At 43.7% G+C, this 20,043-nt stretch overlaps 1 protein-coding gene across 1 annotated transcript; it reads right to left on the bottom strand.

The window, feature by feature from the left end:
- Nucleotides 1-951: 951 nt before the first annotated feature.
- On the bottom strand, nucleotides 952-19,458 carry HDAC1 (histone deacetylase 1). Its single transcript, XM_019498856.2, has 14 exons — nucleotides 19,339-19,458; nucleotides 15,220-15,332; nucleotides 14,648-14,765; nucleotides 11,302-11,376; nucleotides 8,865-9,003; nucleotides 8,079-8,220; nucleotides 7,004-7,096; nucleotides 6,602-6,710; nucleotides 6,306-6,446; nucleotides 5,758-5,866; nucleotides 5,523-5,653; nucleotides 4,525-4,671; nucleotides 3,056-3,104; nucleotides 952-2,610 (listed from the first exon to the last, which is right to left on the bottom strand). The coding sequence occupies exons 1-14, from the start codon at nucleotides 19,385-19,387 to the stop codon at nucleotides 2,583-2,585; spliced, it is 1,443 nt and encodes a 480-aa protein (XP_019354401.1). The 5' UTR covers nucleotides 19,388-19,458; the 3' UTR covers nucleotides 952-2,582.
- Between the last annotated feature and the right edge of the window lie 585 nt (nucleotides 19,459-20,043).

Below are 20,043 nucleotides of genomic sequence, written 5' to 3'. Positions count from 1 at the left end.
CAGGCTGATGAGAGTAAGCTTTATTCATACACTCGCATTTTTTTGTGTCTTGAAGAAAAGTAGCTCGTGTATCTGATCCTGAACTGTAATCAAGCCACAGCCAAAGGCAGAGATAAAAGGTATCTATCTGAGAATTTGGTTCACACGCTGGCACAGAAGCCAACTTCAGTTAACCTAAAAAAGGGTTTTCCAAGATGCTTGCATTCCTTAACTGTACTGTATGATCATCATTGACTTAAGCCAGGAAGTGTTTCCATGCCATTCTTTCCCCTACTTCAGACCATGCCAAGAGAAGCTGGAATTAAAAGACGCTCACTTAGCTTCAGTCTGCTTCCTGAAGTACTTAAAACAACTTTATAAACAAGCTGGACTTCATCTCCTCCCACTCCTGTAGAAGAAATCCAAAAAAAGTTGCAAACTCCAGCAGTAGTGAGGATACAGCTAGATAAAAGCACAGCTGTGATTTCCTGTTTAAAGGGACCAGAGAAGAAATGCCTTGTCTTTAACATAGAACGCAAAGGGAAGAAAGCAGAAAAGGCAATGGCATCCCAAACTAGCTTTTCTGCAGAAGTGAGGGGAAGAGAATTTTTAATTTGGAAGAAACAAGTAACTGGGTAAAGGCCACATATAAAAAGTGCCAGACCATCAGTGAAGGGGAAAAGGAGCAAAAAGTAGGGCTATGTTAAGTGCAGGTCACAGGAAGTTCAGCATGCTACAAGCTTTAGTGAACAAGCTGAAGCCAGAGCTTCCATTTGCCCTTAAAAGATTGAGGTGGAGAATGTGTTAAAAGCATAAACAATCTAGTCAAAAGCCTCTAATTTCCATTTCTTAACAGTGATCTATTAAACTTGTCACTAGTGATTTACTCCACTATTTTTCAAGAGTAAAAACAGAACAGATTCCCTCTTCTCATACTACTTCTCGCCGCAAAAGGGTAAATTCACGCCAATATAGAAATGTACCAGTTTTATTACAAAGATTTTCAAAATTCAAAATAAAAGCATCTTTAAAAAAACCACAACATATTTTTCTCCCAGACACACAGATACACTGATCTCTCTCACTTTGCATACAAACACTGAAGAGCAGGAGAAGCTGCACATCACTCCGATTCAAGAGACTAAAAACTCACGGTGGAAAGGGGGGAAAAAAAAAAAGTACTTAAAAAAATAAAACATTTAAAAAATAACCTGTGTTAAGTTAGCAGCATCATTAAGAGTTGAAACTATCAGCAGCGCTCTGTGGGAGGTACAGATCCTCTTGTGGACAGAGGTATCCCCCTGAGAAAAGGAGTCAAAACTGTCTGCAAAACTTCTGCACGACTGGAGCTCAGTGAAGCATTTCACAGAAAGCTCATCCAATGATCAGTTGTAATTAGTGAGATATGAGGTAAAGACCAGTGCTGTGCTCAAGAAACCCTGGGGGGGAGGGGGTAGAAAAGTGAAAAGAGATACAAAGCCCTATCTGCTGTTCTATTACAAAAACAGTAGCTCCAGACTGCAGATTCAAAGGGTTCTCCAAAGTTATTGGCCAAGACAGCAAGGAGAAAGGTCCAATTTAAAAAAATCATTTGTGCTTCACAGCAGGTGAGAAATTTCAGTGAGTGGCAACACTGAGGAGAGGCTTCAGGCAGGCTCTGTTCAAATTTGGTTTGGATGACATGGGAATTTCTATAGTGGTTTCAGCCAACATTCACCACTCAGAATGCATCTTATATGTGCATGTGTAGCTGAATGGGAAAAAGAGCAGAGAGACGTAAGCAGGAGAGCAAGGGACAGTAACATTTCCTCCACATATAAGGATTTAGGTAAAAGAAATTAAAGTGTTCTTTAGAGCCCTCCTCTCATTTAAGATGCATAATGCTGCCACACTAACTTGACTTGGAAGTATCCACTTGGAAAAAAAAAAAAATCTTAACATGCTAAGGTGATTTTCGTTCTGGACTCTCCAGATCTGTACCAGTAAGGCTCTTGAGCTGATGCACCAGAGAGCTTTACAGATTTACTTTTAAGCTGCTTCAACTCCTTCAACAAAATTTGCTGCAGGTAGGTAGCCAACTCTTTTCAAGAACTGCACTATTTGACCCTGAGAAGTGGCACCAGCTTGCAGTTACTTGCCATGGCAAAAGTCAGATGGGCTCTACAGAGCACTCTCTCACAGGTGTAGTTTGGGAATTCAAAATCTCCCACAAAGTTTCATGGCCATATTTCCACCCAACCTGAAATTCAGATACTACTTCTACTTAAATTATTATTCTCCAGAAGACTTCTCTCAAAAGAAACTGTAAGGGAAGGAAAGTGATTTTTCAAAACACACACCAAGGAGGCAGTGGAAGGCAAGAGCAAAACTTCCCAGTTGCCAGTTTTGGGCAGTGCAGGTCTGTCTACTCCGCAGAATCCTCCCTGTCTGCTCTCAGCGGAGTGCAGCAAGGAATAATTTACAGTTCTTAAGTCATTTATATATTTATATAGAAATATATACAGAAACATATATAAAATATAAATCCTATGGAATGGGAGGCAACCAGAAAAGCTAACCTATGATAACTATGTACTGACAGGTATTGTCCAGCTGCAGTCATCTTAGGCTGATTTAGTCTCTTCCTTTACCCTGTAGAATCAAGAATGGAGAGGGTAGGTTAAACAAGCAATTGGGACTAAAAACAAGCTATAGCAACATACTAAAAGCTTTCACCCATAGGTCCTGTCCTAAGAAGCTTATCATGCTCTAATGCCTGTCTCTATCTTACACATACATCCACTTGAGTTTTAAAACCATTGCTTAAAAAATTATTTCATATTTATCTAACACTTCTCATCTAAGGATCTCAAAGTGCTAGTTCCAAAATGAATCTGGTACTGTCTTTTACAAACAGGTAAGATAGAAAAACAACCTCACAGGGAACTTTTGACAAAGTAATGGTATTGGTTCCATCCAGCCCAGCTCCCATGACCCTTCTCTAACCATTAAGTCATGCTGCAACCCAAAATGGGGAAGAGAAAGGCACAAGTACAAACATGGCAGTTTCACTACTATTCAGACAAATGGATCTCACCCTTTAGGTTCTGCTTTCTCCTCTTTTGTTTTCTCCTCTTCTTTCTCATCTAGGAAAGAGAAATTCCACATAACAAAGTGGCAGGGAGACACCAACCAGGCATCAGCCCAGCAGGTCAAAAAGGACAACAGTCAGAAGCTCTGACTGCAGGAAAAAAAAAAAAAAAAATCACTGGTGAGGAAATCACTTTCAAAGTTACAGCAGAAAAGAGAATCCAAATAGCAGCAGATAATCTGCTTGTGGGTGACAAAGTTTGGAAACAGCCAGGTCCAGTTTAAGAAAGGGACCAAGCATGCCACATGAAGTCACGGTATTGGTCATTAACCTGCTTTTAGCCACTTCTGTATCCTTGAAACTGGGTCTTTAACTGGCCTTCAATTAGTCACCAGGATTTTTTGTGAATATAGGAGTTGTCCCAGAAACAAAATAAATTAAAAGACCAGTAAAGAAGCAGACAGTACCAAAGGATACAGACTTTACCAGACTGGTAACTTATTTTATATTATACCAGATCACAAGACGCTCACGATTGTAACCTTCAGGTAGCTGTTTTGAAGGCTGCAGCAATTGTTATGTCATTCATTTTTTTGCGACTCAGGCTGCATTTACTGACATGTGGCCTGTTAAAAAAGTTCAGAGAATCACCCCCATGATGTCAATGAAAAGTGTTACCAGTGCCTTCTCAATGAAAGACATTCTAGGAAAACGTTATTTCAACGCACCACTGGAATGGGAACTGGGGCAGACACCTGAGAATAGGTGGTATTTTCAAGGAGTTTAGAGTCACAGAGCCTCTTTCCTCAAGGAAACAGGAAAACTAGGATGGTCATATTCACACGTGCATTTTCTCCCCCCTCCCAATCTTAAAAATCTCATGTCAAAGTTTTAGCAAAGGTGATGATTATTTGTCACTAAAACTGCTGTACCAGAATAGCGACAGCAATGGCAAAGAAGTGCTTAAGGACACTGTCTCAAAACTTAAGTAATGCCTTATTCTCATAGTGATGAGCAAGACGCTGAGGCAAGGGTACACTTTAATTTGCTACACCACAGTTAACCTTTGTAAACGCAAATAAAGAGTTTTCTTCCCCTCAGAAAAAAAAAAAAACCAATTTCTCCAGCCTTGGAAAAACTGGGCACTCATGGACCACACACCAGCCTATCTTGCAAGTCACTGGAGTTTGTTGTGATGACTTTCTATTTGCTGCGAGTTTCCCATGAAGCCAGGTCCGCCTCTAGCAACTCTTAATATTCCCAGTGAAACCAATAAGGATGTCACCACGTATACCCCCACACCCTAAAACTCAACCCATCAAGAACTGGGGGAAACTTATAAAAAGCAAATCACAGGAACAGAATCCTGTGATGGAAAGTGAAATGTTGCTCCCCTGGTACGTTCCTGTCACAGACGGCCGGCCTGGCAACCCCAAAGAGGCCCAATATACTGAGAGTTTCCATATTATGCCTACCTTTTTTCTCCTCCTCCTCTTTATCCTCTTCTGTTTTTGCACGCTTGGCTTTCTTATAGTTGGCAACATTTTTGCGACCACCTTCTCCTTCATCTTCAGAATCTGAGAATTCTTCATCACAGGCTATTCTCTTATCAGAATTGCGGACTGAGAACAAAGAGGCAGAAGCTACATCGAACAGGCTAGAGCTCAGGGACTGCAAAGCATTACACATATTTATGGATACACACATGTGTGGAATGCTCTGCCATGCCAAGAAACTTAACAATAACATGACTACCAGTGTCACAGCTTATGCCAATCATTTCCATCTGCCAGCAACAGGATGAGAACCAACCGACAGGCTTTGGATGAGGTTTACAGCAGGATGACTAGACCTGCCAAAAGGAGCAGGTTAACTAACTTTTACGATGAGAAAAATATGACTACCAGGTACAAAGGACATTAGATTGTCAGGATATACAAGATGGCAATTTCATTCTTAATTGGCAACTTCTCAAATCAGAATGTGACATTCCACCTGCTGCTCTTCCAGAGATCCAAGGAAGGGTACCGGTACCATGATAGCTCAAAGCTTCTCTATTCCAATCATGCAGCTGGTCCAATAAAAGATATTATCCACCAAAATTCTAGACTCCAACTGCAAGTAGCTTGTCACAGCTGTTCACCATATATAAGGCACTGGCATTGTCTGAACTCTAATATTAAAATCGAGATGCATTCATTGTGAAAATTATCTGGCAGCAGTACCTCTCCTCCAATGGAGGGGATACCTCCTACCACTGCATACTTGTTGGATTTGTCATCAAACAAAAGGAGCACAATTAAACTACTCAAACAGAAAGATAAAGGTCAGGGTAAGTCACGCATTTCTTTTATAAATATTATGGTTCAACCCAAAGACTGTACTTGTTATGACCTCTCTAATCCCATTCAGTTTAGAGCAGCCTGACTTAACAATCAGACAAGCCAGCTCATACCTACAGGCAGACACCTACTTGAAATGCGTTTGTCAGGATCTTCTTCATCTTCATCTCCACTATCTTCCTGAACAGCATCCTCAGGAATTGGCTGCATCTGGACGCCAGGGGCATGAGGAAGCATACGTAAATTCTCAAAGAGACGCTGCCTACAACCAGAGCAGATAAGAACAGCCTGCATAAGAACAGTCGCTCACAGAAACAAGCTCCGAGTGTAATGGAATCAATGTGGATCGCAGATACAAGCACTTACTTAATCTTCTCAAGATACTCATTGGTGTTCTGATTGGTCATATTTGAAGGACTGATGTGGAGTTTAAAGTCTGGTCCAAAGTATTCGAAATAGTCATTATACGGAAGCTCTGTATAGGGATTAAAACCAGGAGATATATTGATATTTCAATACAGATCCAGGAACTATTCAAACCCCACCTACACTTGTAGGCAATAGAAAAAACACAAAACACTTGCTTTGGGAGGAACTGTGATGCTTAAAATATACAACTTTGGGAACAGTGGAACCAAAACCTTATTTAGCAGTTTTAACTCTGTGAAGTGCTCACAACAGATTTCAGTGGAAGACCCACTCATTTCAGTGACATGGCACTGGGTATTTTGTTCTGTAGAGGAGAACTAGAATAGAACATGTAAACAAGCAGCAGCAGTTCAGAGTCAGAAAAGACTTTCACAGCAGGAGTTTGCAGCTAGTGAAATGTCTTGGGCTGTTTTACAGATCTCCCACACCTGCTCATAGCAACTGAGTTTCCCCGATCTCTGCTACAAGACAATCACCAGTCTTACCATTTGGAATTTCAGTGTCCAAAGCTACAGCCGTCTCGTAGGTCCAGCATCTAGCCACATTGCGGATCGTGTAGCCACCTCCTCCTAACATCAGCATGGGCAAATTAAAACTCTTTACGAACTCCACACACTTGGCATGACCTGCAGCATATGAAACAGGAAATAGCCTCATGAGGTGAGGGACAGCAAGCTTTCCAATGCAGTCTGATTATATCAGTCACGCAAGTGCCAGCAGATACTGTACTTTACATGTCTGACCTTTCCTTAAGATCAGTTTTAGAAACAGAGTATCTTACCTTTGATGGTCAGATTAAAACAGCCCAACCTGTCCCCTGACAGAGAATCTGATCCACACTGCAGGGCAACTGCGCTGGGCTGGAACGTCTCCATCACTTTAGATATCACCTGGACAAGAAATCCATTGTTACACCCTCCCAAGAGACAATGTCACAGCAACACAAAAACCATGTCAGCTGCTGACATGGAGATATCCCCAGCATTTTAGAAGCCGTCAATCTCCACCCCATGCAGGCAACATCAGGTCTTGCATATAAAAATATGCTAATGAGTGACCACAACCACTTGGCAAAAATAGAACTCTAGAGACTCTTACAGTACAGGACTGTCTCCCCTCGTCATCAATACGTGACATTACAAAGCATCACCCCACAAAGACTTTACTCAGGAAAGAGGCTTACCGGCTTAAATATTGCCTCATAGGACTCATCGTCAATCCCGTCCCGGAGGGGATAGTTGACAGCATAATATTTGCCTTTGCCTGCACCAATATCCTAATAGAGTGAACAACAGGAAAGATCAAAGTGTCACCAGAGACCAAACCCCAATACACACACCATATGCCAACTTGAAAAAAGGAAGTCTGAGATTCCACCAGGGTTTTCAGAATCCAAGCCAAGACACTTGGTGACAAATTCTGTCTTGGCATAAGAGGATGGGGTCTGCTGACTGCAACAAAGATGCAGTCCTGGCTTAAGTGGATGCATTTGGCCCACAACACTCAGCTCATTAATCTTACCATGGAAAGCAACATGAGGCTACAATCAGGAAAGGGAGTAACACAGCATCTTGGTATTCTATTATACGGCTGATGCCCAGTGCCTTAGCATCAAGTCAAATATTCAGCTTGGAGTCAATAAGTTTGATGCGCAAGTTATATAGACCTTGGGTTTTATTGAAGGGTTAATTTAAAAGAGTCCAAGCAGATGAGCCTTACATTGAGACCCAGTTACTAGATTATGGCAAATTCTTAGAGAGTCCACAAGCAAAGACTCTCTGCTGAATGCACTTTGCTGTCATGAGAAGTTCAATTCCAGGAATCCACAGCAAAAGCATTCTGCTGTGACAAGAGATGCACAGGATGCTAGAAGCCCTGCATGTCACTCTGGGTCTATAGAAAAAGAAAAGAAAAAAGTAGGGACACCAAGATACCATGCTCAGAGAGTCTCTTTTCTGAGCATAATCAAACTACAAAGCTGTAGCATAACTGCTGCCCAAGCACCATTACTGCATAATCAATCACAAGGACAACGTGATACACAGCTAACTAGGCAACAGAAATGATCATAGGGACAAAGCATCCCTTCTAAGAACAAAGCCAGTTGTCTCACATACATATTTCCAGTTAACATAAGCTGCCATCTGGGGACAACATATTTAAAAAGCAAACAAGGAAAATAGTGTTTTTAGTGAAATTAGTGAATAGACAAAACAACTCAAATGCCAGGGAAGCTTCTGCAAAGCATTAATTCTCACCCGCAGGTCCCCTGTTCCTGGGAAGTATTCTCCATATTTATGGAAGGATACTGTCATGACACGGTCTGTGGTATAAAAGGCCTCCTCCACACCATCTCCATGGTGAATATCAATGTCAATATACAGCACTCTCTGGTGGTACCTAGGATCAGAAGGGAATGAAAAAGCTGCATTTCTTCTGAATAGAAACAGCCTTCACCAGAGCAAAATCAGAGGACAGCAAACAACTCAGTGCTAATCCCCAGGCCGTACCAATGCCAGCTTGCTGTCTCTCTGGAGTCTCAAAGCAAGAGATCTGGAGCTTGAAGTAGCACCTGGAACCAGATGACAGCAGAACAGAACCAAAAAAAAAAACAAAACAAACGCAGAAAGTGGCTTTTGCTGCTGCAATTGATATTTGAAGGAATAGTCAACTCCATTTACTCAGACTCAACCAATGGACTGTGTGTTTCACACCCAAGCCTCTTTTTTAAAGCTGCTTGGAGCCAGAAGGTGTCAGTTGTAACAAGGAGGACACAAGTTACAGGAGTGCCACTTTTGTGGAAGAAGCACCCAATAGTAATATCAGAGTGGTCCAGGACTCTTCCCTACTGCAACATACCATAATTACGACGACTCTGGCTGAAAATAAGGCATCACGTCTCTGAAGACACCTGAATAAGCCCTTCCCAGAATATACACAGCTAACAAGGCAACAGAAATGAGCCAAGTGGAAAAATAATGCTAAAGCCCAAAGAAACCGCAGCAGAACAGACAGACAAAAGGGATAAGAAGTATCACACGTACTTTAGCAGTTCCAAGATGGCTAAGACTATATCATTGACATAACAGAAACCAGAAGCCTCTGACTTCTTAGCATGGTGAAGGCCTCCTGCCCAATTCACAGCAATATCTGTTTGCTGTTTGTTCAGCTTCACAGCACTGGCTGTAGGAAGAAATGCAAAACATTAGCATGAAGGACAACAAAGACCATTGAGAACAGAGGCAACAGGCCCTTCTTGATCATGGGTCTGTATCCCTATGTTATTGTAACATCTAGTTCAAATACTTAAGAGGTTTAAACACCATGTTTTTCCTACAGACCAATGGGAAACAAGAAAATCAAAGCTGAAGGCTTATTATTTTCTCTGCAGAAGAGAGATTACAATGTGCTGTAGAGGCACTGGGAAGGGTCCAGATTTTCAGACCATGCTTTCTTTTATGAAGCATAAGATCTGCACCTCTCTCACTTGTAATTCCTAGTATAAACGGGGTTTGGTTTGAAAGCAGACCCAAAGTTCTCTAGACCTTGTTAACCTTGTTCACAGTTCAAGCACAGTCTGGATTTACTGGTTTCTAAAAAGAACCTTTAATTGAAGGTTTTCTCTAGCACAACTCAATTTGTAATCTTTTGAATACAAGCAAAGAGATTTCTGCCTCCCACACTTCCACTGACTCCAGGGAACTTTTCACGGCTCTAAGGATCTGCAGAAATTAATCTTTTGGTAGGACTGGGACAGGCACTTTAGAAGTATTATACACAGCAGATAAAAAAAAATGTTTTACAGGAAATAAGAATTCCTAGAAGTTTATGGTGTGAAGATATAGGCAGGCAAGGTTCTCTGAGTAGATGTAATATCTTTTATTGGATCAACTGAGTAGTTGGAAAAAAGTTCTTAGCAAGCTTTCAGGCGCAGTCACCCTTCTTCAGGCACAGGGAGTCTCTGCTGGTCTGAGACTCTAAAGAATGAGAGATGGTGTGAAGATGGCATCCAGAAAGTTTAGGAAACTGTACAGTAAAACAGCTTCTCAGTAATACAGTACTGAAAATGCTTTTTTTTTTTTTATTCAAACTAAAACAAGGTATCTTTATAAAAAGTCCCAGCTTTCTGGAAAGGATGCAACTCTCAGCATTATGATTCTACGCACAGAGATTCTCCAGCATTTCCACTGAAGTGACCCTTGAATTATGGATCATATGCTTAACAATGTGCGTTGGACCTTATCCCTGGACATAACAGTATTCTTATAGTTTCATGGTTGGTAGGGTCAGAAGGGACCTTGACAGATCATCAAGTCCGACCCCCTGCCATGGCAGGAAAGAGCACTGGGGTCAAACGACCCCAGCAAGGTGTTCATCTAGCCTCCTCTTAAAGACCCCCAGGGTAGGAGCCAGCACCACTTCTCTTGAAGTTGGTTCCAGGTCCTAGCCACCCTGACTGTGAAGTAGTGCCTCCTGATGTCTAGTCTAAATCTACCCTTTACTAGCTTATGACCGTTATTTCTAGTCACTCCTGGTAGTGCTCAGGGGAACACGAACTCCCCCAATGCCTGCTGGTCCCCCCTGATTAGTTTGTAACAGGCCGCTAGATCCCCCTCTCAGCCTTCTCTTGTGGAGGCTGAACAGGTTCAGGTCCCTTAGCCTCTCCTCGTAGGGCCTGCCCTGCTGCCCCCTGATCATGCGGGTGGCCCTTCTCTGGACCCTCTCAATGCTGTCCACATCCCTCCTGAAGTGCGGTGCCCAGAACTGGATGCAGTACTCCAACTGTGGCCTGACCAGTGCCGCATAGAGTGGGAGGATCACCTCCTTGGACCTGCTTGAGACGCATCTGTGGATGCATGACAAGGTGCAGTTGGCCTTCCTGACTACGTCCCCAGGTGCAGCACCTTGCACTTGTCAGTGTTGAAACCTATCCTGTTCTCATCTGCCCACCCCTGTAACCTGTCTAGGTCCAATTGCAGCCTACTCCTCCCTTCTAGCATGCCCACATCCCCCCACATCTTAGTGTCATCAGCAAATTTGAATAGGGTGCTTTTTGCCCCCTCGTCCAAGTCACTGATGAAGATGTTGAACAGTGCGGGTCCGAGGACCGAGCCTTGGGGGACCCCACTGCCCACATCCCCCCAGGTCAAAAATGACCCGTCCACCACCACTCTCTGGGTGCGGCCCTCCAGCCAGCTAGCGACCCATTTGACTGTGTAGGTGTCAACGCCACAGTCCCCTAGTTTTTTAATGAGAATGGGGTGAGAGACAGTATTGAAGGCCTTCCTGAAGTCCAGAAAGGCTACGTCCACTGCTACCCCTGCGTCTTAGTTCTCAATCACTAACAAATCACTAACCCAATTCAAATGCCTCAAGGCTGGAGAATGATTGTAAAGTATCAGCCTAATTATTCTAAGGAATCTGAAAGATTGGTTTTTAGTTGCATATTATATACATCCTCCTAAAACAAACACAGCTTACCGACAGATCCTCCTGCAGACAGCTGACAAAACTCAAACAATCCATCAAACACGGGGCAATCTTCCCCAACGTTGACTTGAAAAAAAAGAAACAGAGGTAGTGTTAATAGGATAAGTCTACACAAAAAATGCAAAGATTATGCTGCAAGTCTAAGTTAAGGACTTGAGTGCACTTAGAATCAAATACTTTAGAAACAAATAAATCTAACAGATGTAATTAAATATTCAGGCAATCCATCCTTCACTGAAGACTTTATTGTCTTAGTTGTCAGTTGTTGTAACCCTCACTCAGCTCACTGCCCTTAGAGCAACAGCCTCTTCAGTTTGGAAAGAGGACTGAGGGGAGATGTGATGGAAATCCATAAAATCATGCAGGATGTGGACAAAGTGAACAGGGAACTGTTGTTCACAAAGTCCCAGAATACAAGAACTATGGTGCACCCACCAAAATTAACAGGAGACAAGTTTAACACAAAGAAGAGGAAGTTTTTTTTATTTATCAGCTTCTAACTAAACTTGTGAAACTTGCTGCCACCAGACATTGTAGAGACAGATAAGAAAGCCAGGGTCAAAAAGGGATTAGACAAATTTATGGAAGACAGGTCTATTAATAGTTATTAAGCAAAAGTCAGAGATGTACCCTCTGACATCCTTGAACCAAAGACGGTGGAGGTCAGACAGGGTGTGACAAGGGATGGATCACTCCAGACATGCCCTGTTCATATATTCTCCCTTCACAGCATCTACTACAGCTACTGTCGGAGACAGGTCTGTTGGTTATACGTTGGCAGTGGACCCAAGCCAACCAGAGGCTACAATACTCTTTCAATGGTTGGAGGGAGGCCACTATATGTATAACAAATTAATTTTTGAGACAAAGGACAATAAAACAGAAACAGGAGTGCAGTTCAAATGTTAATAACTACGGCATCAAGGAAGGAGCCTGAACTAGATGGACCACTGGCCTGACTCAGTACGGCATTCCTTATGTTCTTATATTTTTGAATGCTCCAGCTTTGCCAACTATTTCAGTAGGGAATGGCAAGTAGCAGGGCTGAAATAATTCACTCCAAGAGGTGGTTGTAAGCTTTTCCCTGCTGATGAAGAAGACTTAAGTCATAATTTTCTACAGACTATAGGCTTTCAAATTGCAACAAATTAAATCTTTTGTCCTTATGGTTACAGAATAAACTTCCTGAGTCCTTCAGACAGTGCCAGGGCACAGAGTGAGAGTAAAAATACTGCTCATAGTCACTGCTGCCATTTAGAACCTCATAGACAACAGCAAAAAAAATGACAATTTTTGAGAGTCTCGCTCAGCTGCTGCTTGGCAAAAATGTTTGCATCTACATATGCAGTCGCCCATAACAGAACCATTAATTTACATGGATCTCTTATCCCACCTCAGCCTTCAAAGAAGCCAGGAGGTTTAGGTGGGGAATTTAGCAGAGTAGACCAATCCCCTTAGAGACTCTGAAGTGGGAAAGAGACAGAAAGAAAGAAAGGAATAAGAGAAAACAGCTACAGGGGCAGAGATCTTCATATTTCAGTTATCCTGTAGTCAAGAGTCCAATATGAAAGATGGAATCATCTTTCTAGAAAACCCAGAACCTTCCTTCCCAACAGCTAAGAACAGCAAAGTGGCTAGGCTTTTCACTGGGGACCACCCCTGAACATGGAAAGTGCAGTCCCACCACCTTCTGCTTTCATCTCTACTTTAGGCTTACTGGATTAATTCTGTGGTTAGACAGCAGCTGATATTTGACAATCACTTTGGGGGGGGGGGGGGAAGGGGGGGAACCATTAGGATTAATTTATGAATGGCTTTACTTTTATCTCACACCCACAGCTATTTAAAAATATTTGTTGTAATTGCTTTAAAGTGAAACCCTTTTGTGGAAATACAGTACTGAAAATGCTGAATTTACCAAAGGGAGACTAGCCTGGGTATTGATGAACCATTCCAGTCTCAGGGTAAACAGCTTGGTTGGTGTAAGCAGGCACTTTGGTATAACAAGGCCTATTACTTATCCTATGAAACCCTTCTGTACACTGTACTTGTGGCACCCATTACTCATTCCTTTAGTTGTTAAACTCTGTTGCCAGAGCCCTGTATGCATTTCACTCACAGTACTATTGGAAGTGTATATAATCTTCTCTAGAATACAACTCTTCCAGAGAGTCAACAGATGATCACATGCATTTCATAAAAACAAAACCTATGAAACAATGTTACAGATTTTGAGAAATAATGTACATGATGGCAACACCATCCAACTATCCTCCTGGCATTTGTATTTGTCAAGACCAGCCAGAAGTTATATAGCTCATTCCATGTTAATCCGTGAATAAAGTTAGGACAGAACTGCAGTCCGAAAAAATTATAAGTTTTTAGAACTACAGCTACCAAAAGAGTTTTCTAGACACAAAACAATATATTCTCCAACTGACAGATTTCAGAGGCTTAAAGGGACCATTAAGTCTGACCTACAGAACACAGAAGCTACAGTCCAACAGACCAACTCAAATCATCACCATCCAGTACTTTCACATCCACTTCCAGTACTTCTGCCTGGTCCTGGTCATCTCCCCACCACAGAACCAGCACTAGGTTCAAAACAGACTTCAGCACACCAAGAGCTTGCAGGATCTGGATCTGAATTAGAATGGGCAAACTGCAAAGTCCTGAATTTAAGGAGTAAGGTTTATAAAGGCTTTTTGATGCTGACTTATAAAACGTTCTGCACTTTTGTGCAGGAAAAGATGACTGCCATGGATTTCTATTCCTTACCGCAATTAAGTTACCTACAAGATGCTCCCTGCTGCAATAGGAATTAGCGATACTGGCATTTCAAGACTGCTGAAACATTATGCAGACCCACAGATTTCAGCACAAACCTCAGCAGGTAAACAGTGACTCTTCAGCACTTACCATCTAGCTTTGTGTCATGCTGTAGAGGATCAAAATTCCTAAGTTTGAAAAACAACCTTTTTTCCCCTCTTATACCTCCCTGTTAAAGTTGGCTGCTTATGCAAAATACTGGTAGCACATCAGTGGAGAAATCTGGACATTTTTAAAGGCAGAAAATAATTTGAAAGAGCTTCTACAAGAAACAAGATCAGAAATCAGGGACTAACCACACTGGGAGGACTTTGTATTAGAAGTTTTAGCAGTTAATCTAGTGACAAACTCATTTAAAAAAAGTATAATTTGTCAAGTGAACTTAAAGCAGGAGAAAGAAAAGTTTCATAGGATCCTTGCTATACTCTCCAGTTCGGTTACGAGTCCCTAGCATCCCAGAGATGGCTCTTCCTATTAGAAGAATAGCATCACATGAATAGCTTACATCTTTGCATCTGCTTGCTGTACTCAGACATATTATCTGGGCGTATAGATCTCAGAAATTTAATGTAGTCATCACTATGGTACTTGGTCATTTCTTCAGCATTCGCTTTGTGGGGACGCTGTAACAGACAAAACAGCAAAATTTATTTGTAATTCAGTCTTTCTTCCTTTCCCATTCCCACAACCAATCCTAAATTTAAACTCAAGATTACCTAAACCAGGACCCAAACCAGCAGTACTAAAAGGAAATATAATCCTGTTTCCCAAGGGGAATTAAGAGTCACTAAGGAAGACTGAAATTTATCACATGCATGGACAGAAGATATCCCAAACAAACTACAAAAGCTGTAAGTGAAAATGCCTGTCTCTGAATGGTCTTCACACTGCACTCAATCCTCACAATTTTCTTTCTTTAACCATGTTCTTCTCTCCGAGAAGTTCCCAAGAAGTGTGTAAGAGTCTGCAGAGACCCTTTACTTCTGCATTAAAAGTGACAGCTTGGCAGACTAAGTAAACCTCCCACCCTCCTCACGTGCACTGTTCTTCTCATTTAGTGGCCAGACTCATACTTACATAGATCTCCATTTTTCTGTAAAGGCCATAGTTCAGCAGGAGGTTATGGGTCATTCGGATCCTGTGGGGCTTCATTGGATGGCCCTGGCCATAATAGTAGTTTCCAACGTCCCCTGAGAACAAGAAGTATTTGGTTACAGTGGAAAGAAAGTCCTTCAAGCAGTATCACTGCAGAGAAAAGTGACAGAAACCACCTGCTGTTTAGTTGCAGCTGACCTATATTTCCTGTCATTTTCTAGTGCCACAATTTGACTGTCTGTAAGGGCTCCCCTTCCTATCTCATGCACATACATCCTTCTCTAGATTCACAGCAACTTTGGTTATCACAGTCAGGTTAACCGAGGCCTTGGACAATCTAAGAATTTACACTGATAATAAAGAACACGACCCTGCAGCAGATCACAGATGTCTGATTAACTGAGGCTGTACCTTGCAAGGAAAGATCCCATCACATTACATTTAGTATGCCCCTGAATGATATCCTTCTCAAAGTTACAAAACTTCTAGAATCATTTCCAGAAGGTGAGTATCAATTTTAACTATCCCACATATGAAGAAGAGCCAATTTTCACTGGGAAACTTTACCGTGTATTTTTCTGAGCAGGACTAGCAGTTCAGCACCGTGCACTTTTAATTTCAGCTAAGACAATGACTCACTAAACACATCACAAATCTTCTTTGTACCAAGTTTCCTAATCTATAAAATGGTGATATTTCCCTAATTCACCATTAGGAAATACCTAATGGAAAAATCAGATATTCATCATTACCCTGGTGAATAATAAGAAGAGAGAGGACAATAAGATACTTAGTCTGCTATGCACTCTGAAGATGAAAAATGTCCTAATTTTTTATAGTCTCAATTATTTTTGTCCTTTATTATTGCTTAAAATACACAAAGGCCCATCAGCATCACATCCCTTATTGGGCTGATGCACCTAATGCCATTTGTGTAGGTGATTTATGTGTATATATATATATATATATATATATATATATATATATATATATATATGCACCACTAACGAAGTTCAACTAGTTTCACAATTCAAAACCATGGTAGAAACAATCTAGCCTGCGATGACTCAGTTGGGAGTATCTAATATTTCATCACATACCCCAGCATTCAGGAGGAACTTCCACTGCCCTGACAGCCAGCAGAGAATGAAGCTTTCCCTGTGCTGGGATTTAACCCCACTTTCAGCCATTAGTGTACTTGAACCAATACAAGTCTCTGGATAGACAAAGAATGACACAATCTCCACTGGAGATTAACATGATTTGGAGTGAAACTGCAGTTCTCATTGCTTACAACAGAATCTTGTATGGAGGCAACAGCACCCATGTTAAAGGTAGGGTTAATTTTAAATATAAAAAAGGCTTAAAGGTAACCAGAGAAAAAGCTAAAGAGTCTCCCTAGGGAATATTTGTGAAGCCCCAATCTAACTGCTAAACGAACAGGAGCCCAGGAGAAAACAGCCACTTGTTACAGTTATGCCCTGGGCTCTCAATTAAATACAGAAGACCGATTGTAAATGCTTTGAATTGAGGATCGTATCTTGAGGTTTTTACTTTGCTAAACAAAATTAAGTTACCAGATTTCCCTTTTACAGCAGTGGACATATCTGCCGTTTCAAGGATTTGTTTAAAGAGGAACTAAACATGGAAAATTCTAGGGTGTGACTTTAAAGCACAGTAGCTATTCCTCACTATCAGCCTTAAATAAGAGGTCTAGTTTACATTACAAAGTTCTGCAAGCAAAAATGTAAGCACTTTCACACCAAGTCTCCCTTGTGATGGCACAATTTCTCCCTTTTGCTTGCACTTACTCCACCTCTGCCAAGGAATAAGACTTCTGCTTCCACCTGGCAGCAAGCTGAAGGCCTATGTAGACAATCCAGCACCTTCTGCCAGCTGCGTAGTTTTTGCCTTGCCAGGGTGTGCTTGCACTCTCTCTGGTGGCAGGGCTGCAGAGTGGAGCTGCAAAGAGCCACAGAAGCACATCTGTGTGCACAGGCTTTCATGGTTGCCACTGTTATCTGCTGCCAGAACATGAGGTGGCCTACTTGGGCAAGGCCAGTGCATGCATGCACGCAGTAAAAAAAAAAAAAAAATGGCTACTGCAATTTAAATTCACCCCAAGATTATTCCACACTAGCTCCCCTGTGTGGAAGAGCCCTAAAATAAGATGGACTTGAAGCATGTTCAATTGCATGTTAACTGACAATAAAAAGGAATGTTTTTACCACAAGGTAACTACTGATAGTTAATTATCCAGTTTTACCAGGAGGTAAACTAGCAACATCAAATACAGTTGTCACTTAGCTACCTCGTGTGCAAACAACTAGCACGCATTAGTTATCTTGCTGGGGAGCAGGGAAGAAACACACATACTGCAGAAGGGCCTCCTAGTTCCTCACTTAATAATCAAAGAGGCTCATGCACTGATGACCAATTATATGTTTCTAAACACAAAAGGATCTCCAGACACAGACATTTTCATGCAATATCTGAATTACTTAAGTAGGTGAAGTGTTTCCTCAAGTGCAAGGAACATAAACCAGCATTTCCAGGGACCCTGAAGTTTTCATCCGAGTTTCAGCACTGGGAGCTCACCAATATTCTGATTTAATATCAAACGTGCACAGACAGAGCTGCTCAGAGCGATGGAAAGTAGAATGACGGGGTGAGGAAATCAGAATCGCATCACTGCAAATGACCTATGGTCCATGCACAGCACCAAGACGGGCATGGGGAGAACCCTGTGCAGAACACCCCTCAAGTAAAAACTATTTGTTATATATTGATGGTGGGCCTATGCCCACCAGAAACTAACAGCCCCCCTTCAATGACTAGAGCAAGGCCAATGGGACAAAAACCATGAGAAAACAGCAACGGGGTGCAGGGTGTAGGTTAATAACTAGGGTGCCGAGGGACGTCAGGCAATGGGACGCTGTGCAAAAGTCAAAGGCATGGATCTCCTGACAACATCAGCAGTTAGTACTGGAAGTTACTACACCAGAGTGATGAAAATTCCCCAATAGATACTGAATGAATTTATTTAGACAACCAAGTCTGGATGATGACTGAAAACATCCTCTGGCCCCAAAGCAAACCAAACGAGAACAGCTATTTTTAGCCAGCTTCCACTACTAAAAACATTATCATCTATAGGAGGACGACGTGATCCATTTTGTGCAGATCGATGCACCTCTCCCAAAACACCTCCCCCTGCTGGCAGACAGCCCGGCCATCCGTGCGGTAGCGAACGTGCACAGCAGAGCGACTGCAATCCCTCCCTTTGCAAGCGCAGCGGGAAAGAGCCAACTGCCTCGGTCAGCCCATTACCTGGGCAAGGCCCACGGGATGCCCAGAGCAGCACAAAGCCTGGATCCCTGCACACACGCACTACATCTACAGTCCCGCCAAGTTTTGCCAGGCCTTAAATCACAAGCCGTGTCACAGCAGCTCCCCGGTGCGGAGGGAAAGGCTGTCTCGATGCATCCTTGCACACCCAGGAGTTGTGAAGAGCTTCACTTCCTCTTCCTGCGGCACCTTCCTCAGAGACCCGCAGGCCTCCATGGGGGCTGCTCCTTCGGACCCCCTCAGGGCTCCCTTCGCCCACACAGCTCCTCAGGGCCCCCCCAAGCCAGGCCCCCGCTGGGGCCCTCCTCAGTGCCCCTGCCCCCATTACCAGGTGCCCTCAACACCACCCCCCTGCAGCCAGGCACCCCCTAGGATGTTCCTCAGTGCCCCCCTTAGCCAGGCACCCCACAGGGCACGGCTCAGTGTCGTCCCCCCCTCAGCCAGGTGTCACCAGAGCCCTCCTCGATGCTCCCCCATGCAGGCAGGCGCCCCCTAGGGGCCACCTCAGCGCCCCTCCCCCCACCAACCAGGCCCCCCCTCCCCTCAGCGCCCCTCCCCCCACCAACCAGGCCCCCCCTCCCCTCAGCGCCCCTCCCCCCCAGCCAGGGGCCCCTCCTCGGTGCCCCTCCCCCCCAGCAGCCAAGGGGCGCCCCTCCCCCCCACCATCCAGGGAGCACCCTCCGTGCCCCCCAGGGCAGCCCCCTGCAGCCCCTCCTCCTGCTGCCCCCCGCCCCGTGCACCCCGCTCGCTCACCATCATAGTAATAACAGACTTTCCGCTTGGTCCCCTGCGTCAGCGCCATTTTCCTGCCTCCCGACAGCGACAGACCCTTCGCGACTCAACCGAACCTGCCCCAGGGGCCAAGGCACCCCACAACCCACCTCCCCCCGCCCCCGCGGGACAGCCGACCTATCGGGGAGGGGCTTTAGCCCTGTGCTCTCGAGACGACCAATCAGAAGGTAGGGAAGGAGGAGCCAGGGGGCAGCATGGTAGGTAGGCAGCGAGGTTTCCTGGACTGTACCATTCAGAGAGCAAACGCCGTGGAAGGAACGGGCTGGCAGGACTGTACCAATCCCGGAGAAGGGGGGTGGACGGTTCTCTTAGGAGAGGGTCTGGGTACATCGGGATGTACCATTCTACAAGAATGGCGAAGGGGGGTCAGATAGGAGTGTACCATGCCCATGGTAGAGGCAGTCAAAGCAGACAGGACTGAACCAGTTGACCCCTGCCTCCATGGCGTGCTCTTTGCCTGCACAGGCATCCCTTGTTACTGCTTTCCCACAATGCACTGCTGCACATCTGGCCTGGCCAGACAGCCCTGTGCCTAGGGGTCTCTGGTTACCAGGGGGTGGGTGCCACAGTGCATTGTGGGAAAGCATTGCTGCACATCTGGCCTGGCCAGACAGCCCTGTGCCTAGGGGTCTCTGGTTACCAGGGGGTGAGTACAGCAGTGCATTG

The sequence above is a fragment of the Alligator mississippiensis genome, chromosome 6 (genome assembly GCF_030867095.1).
Source record: "Alligator mississippiensis isolate rAllMis1 chromosome 6, rAllMis1, whole genome shotgun sequence".
In the NCBI taxonomy this organism is placed as follows: Eukaryota; Metazoa; Chordata; order Crocodylia; family Alligatoridae; genus Alligator; species Alligator mississippiensis.
The sequence above is the reverse complement of the archived record's forward strand: the minus strand, read 5'-3'. Positions and strand labels throughout refer to the sequence as shown.

What these genes read in the sequence shown, in the direction of transcription:
- HDAC1 (XM_019498856.2), bottom strand. Translation starts at nt 19,387, where the DNA reads ATGGCGCTGACGCAGGGGACCAAGCGGAAAGTCTGTTATTACTATGAT. An exon ending in ACAGAAAAATGGAGATCTAT is followed by an intron (nt 14,766 to 15,219) that starts GTAAGTATGAGT and finishes TGTCTGTTACAG; the next exon opens with CGTCCCCACAAAGCGAATGC. An exon ending in CAGGAACAGGGGACCTGCGG is followed by an intron (nt 7,097 to 8,078) that starts GTGAGAATTAAT and finishes TCACTCTATTAG; the next exon opens with GATATTGGTGCAGGCAAAGG.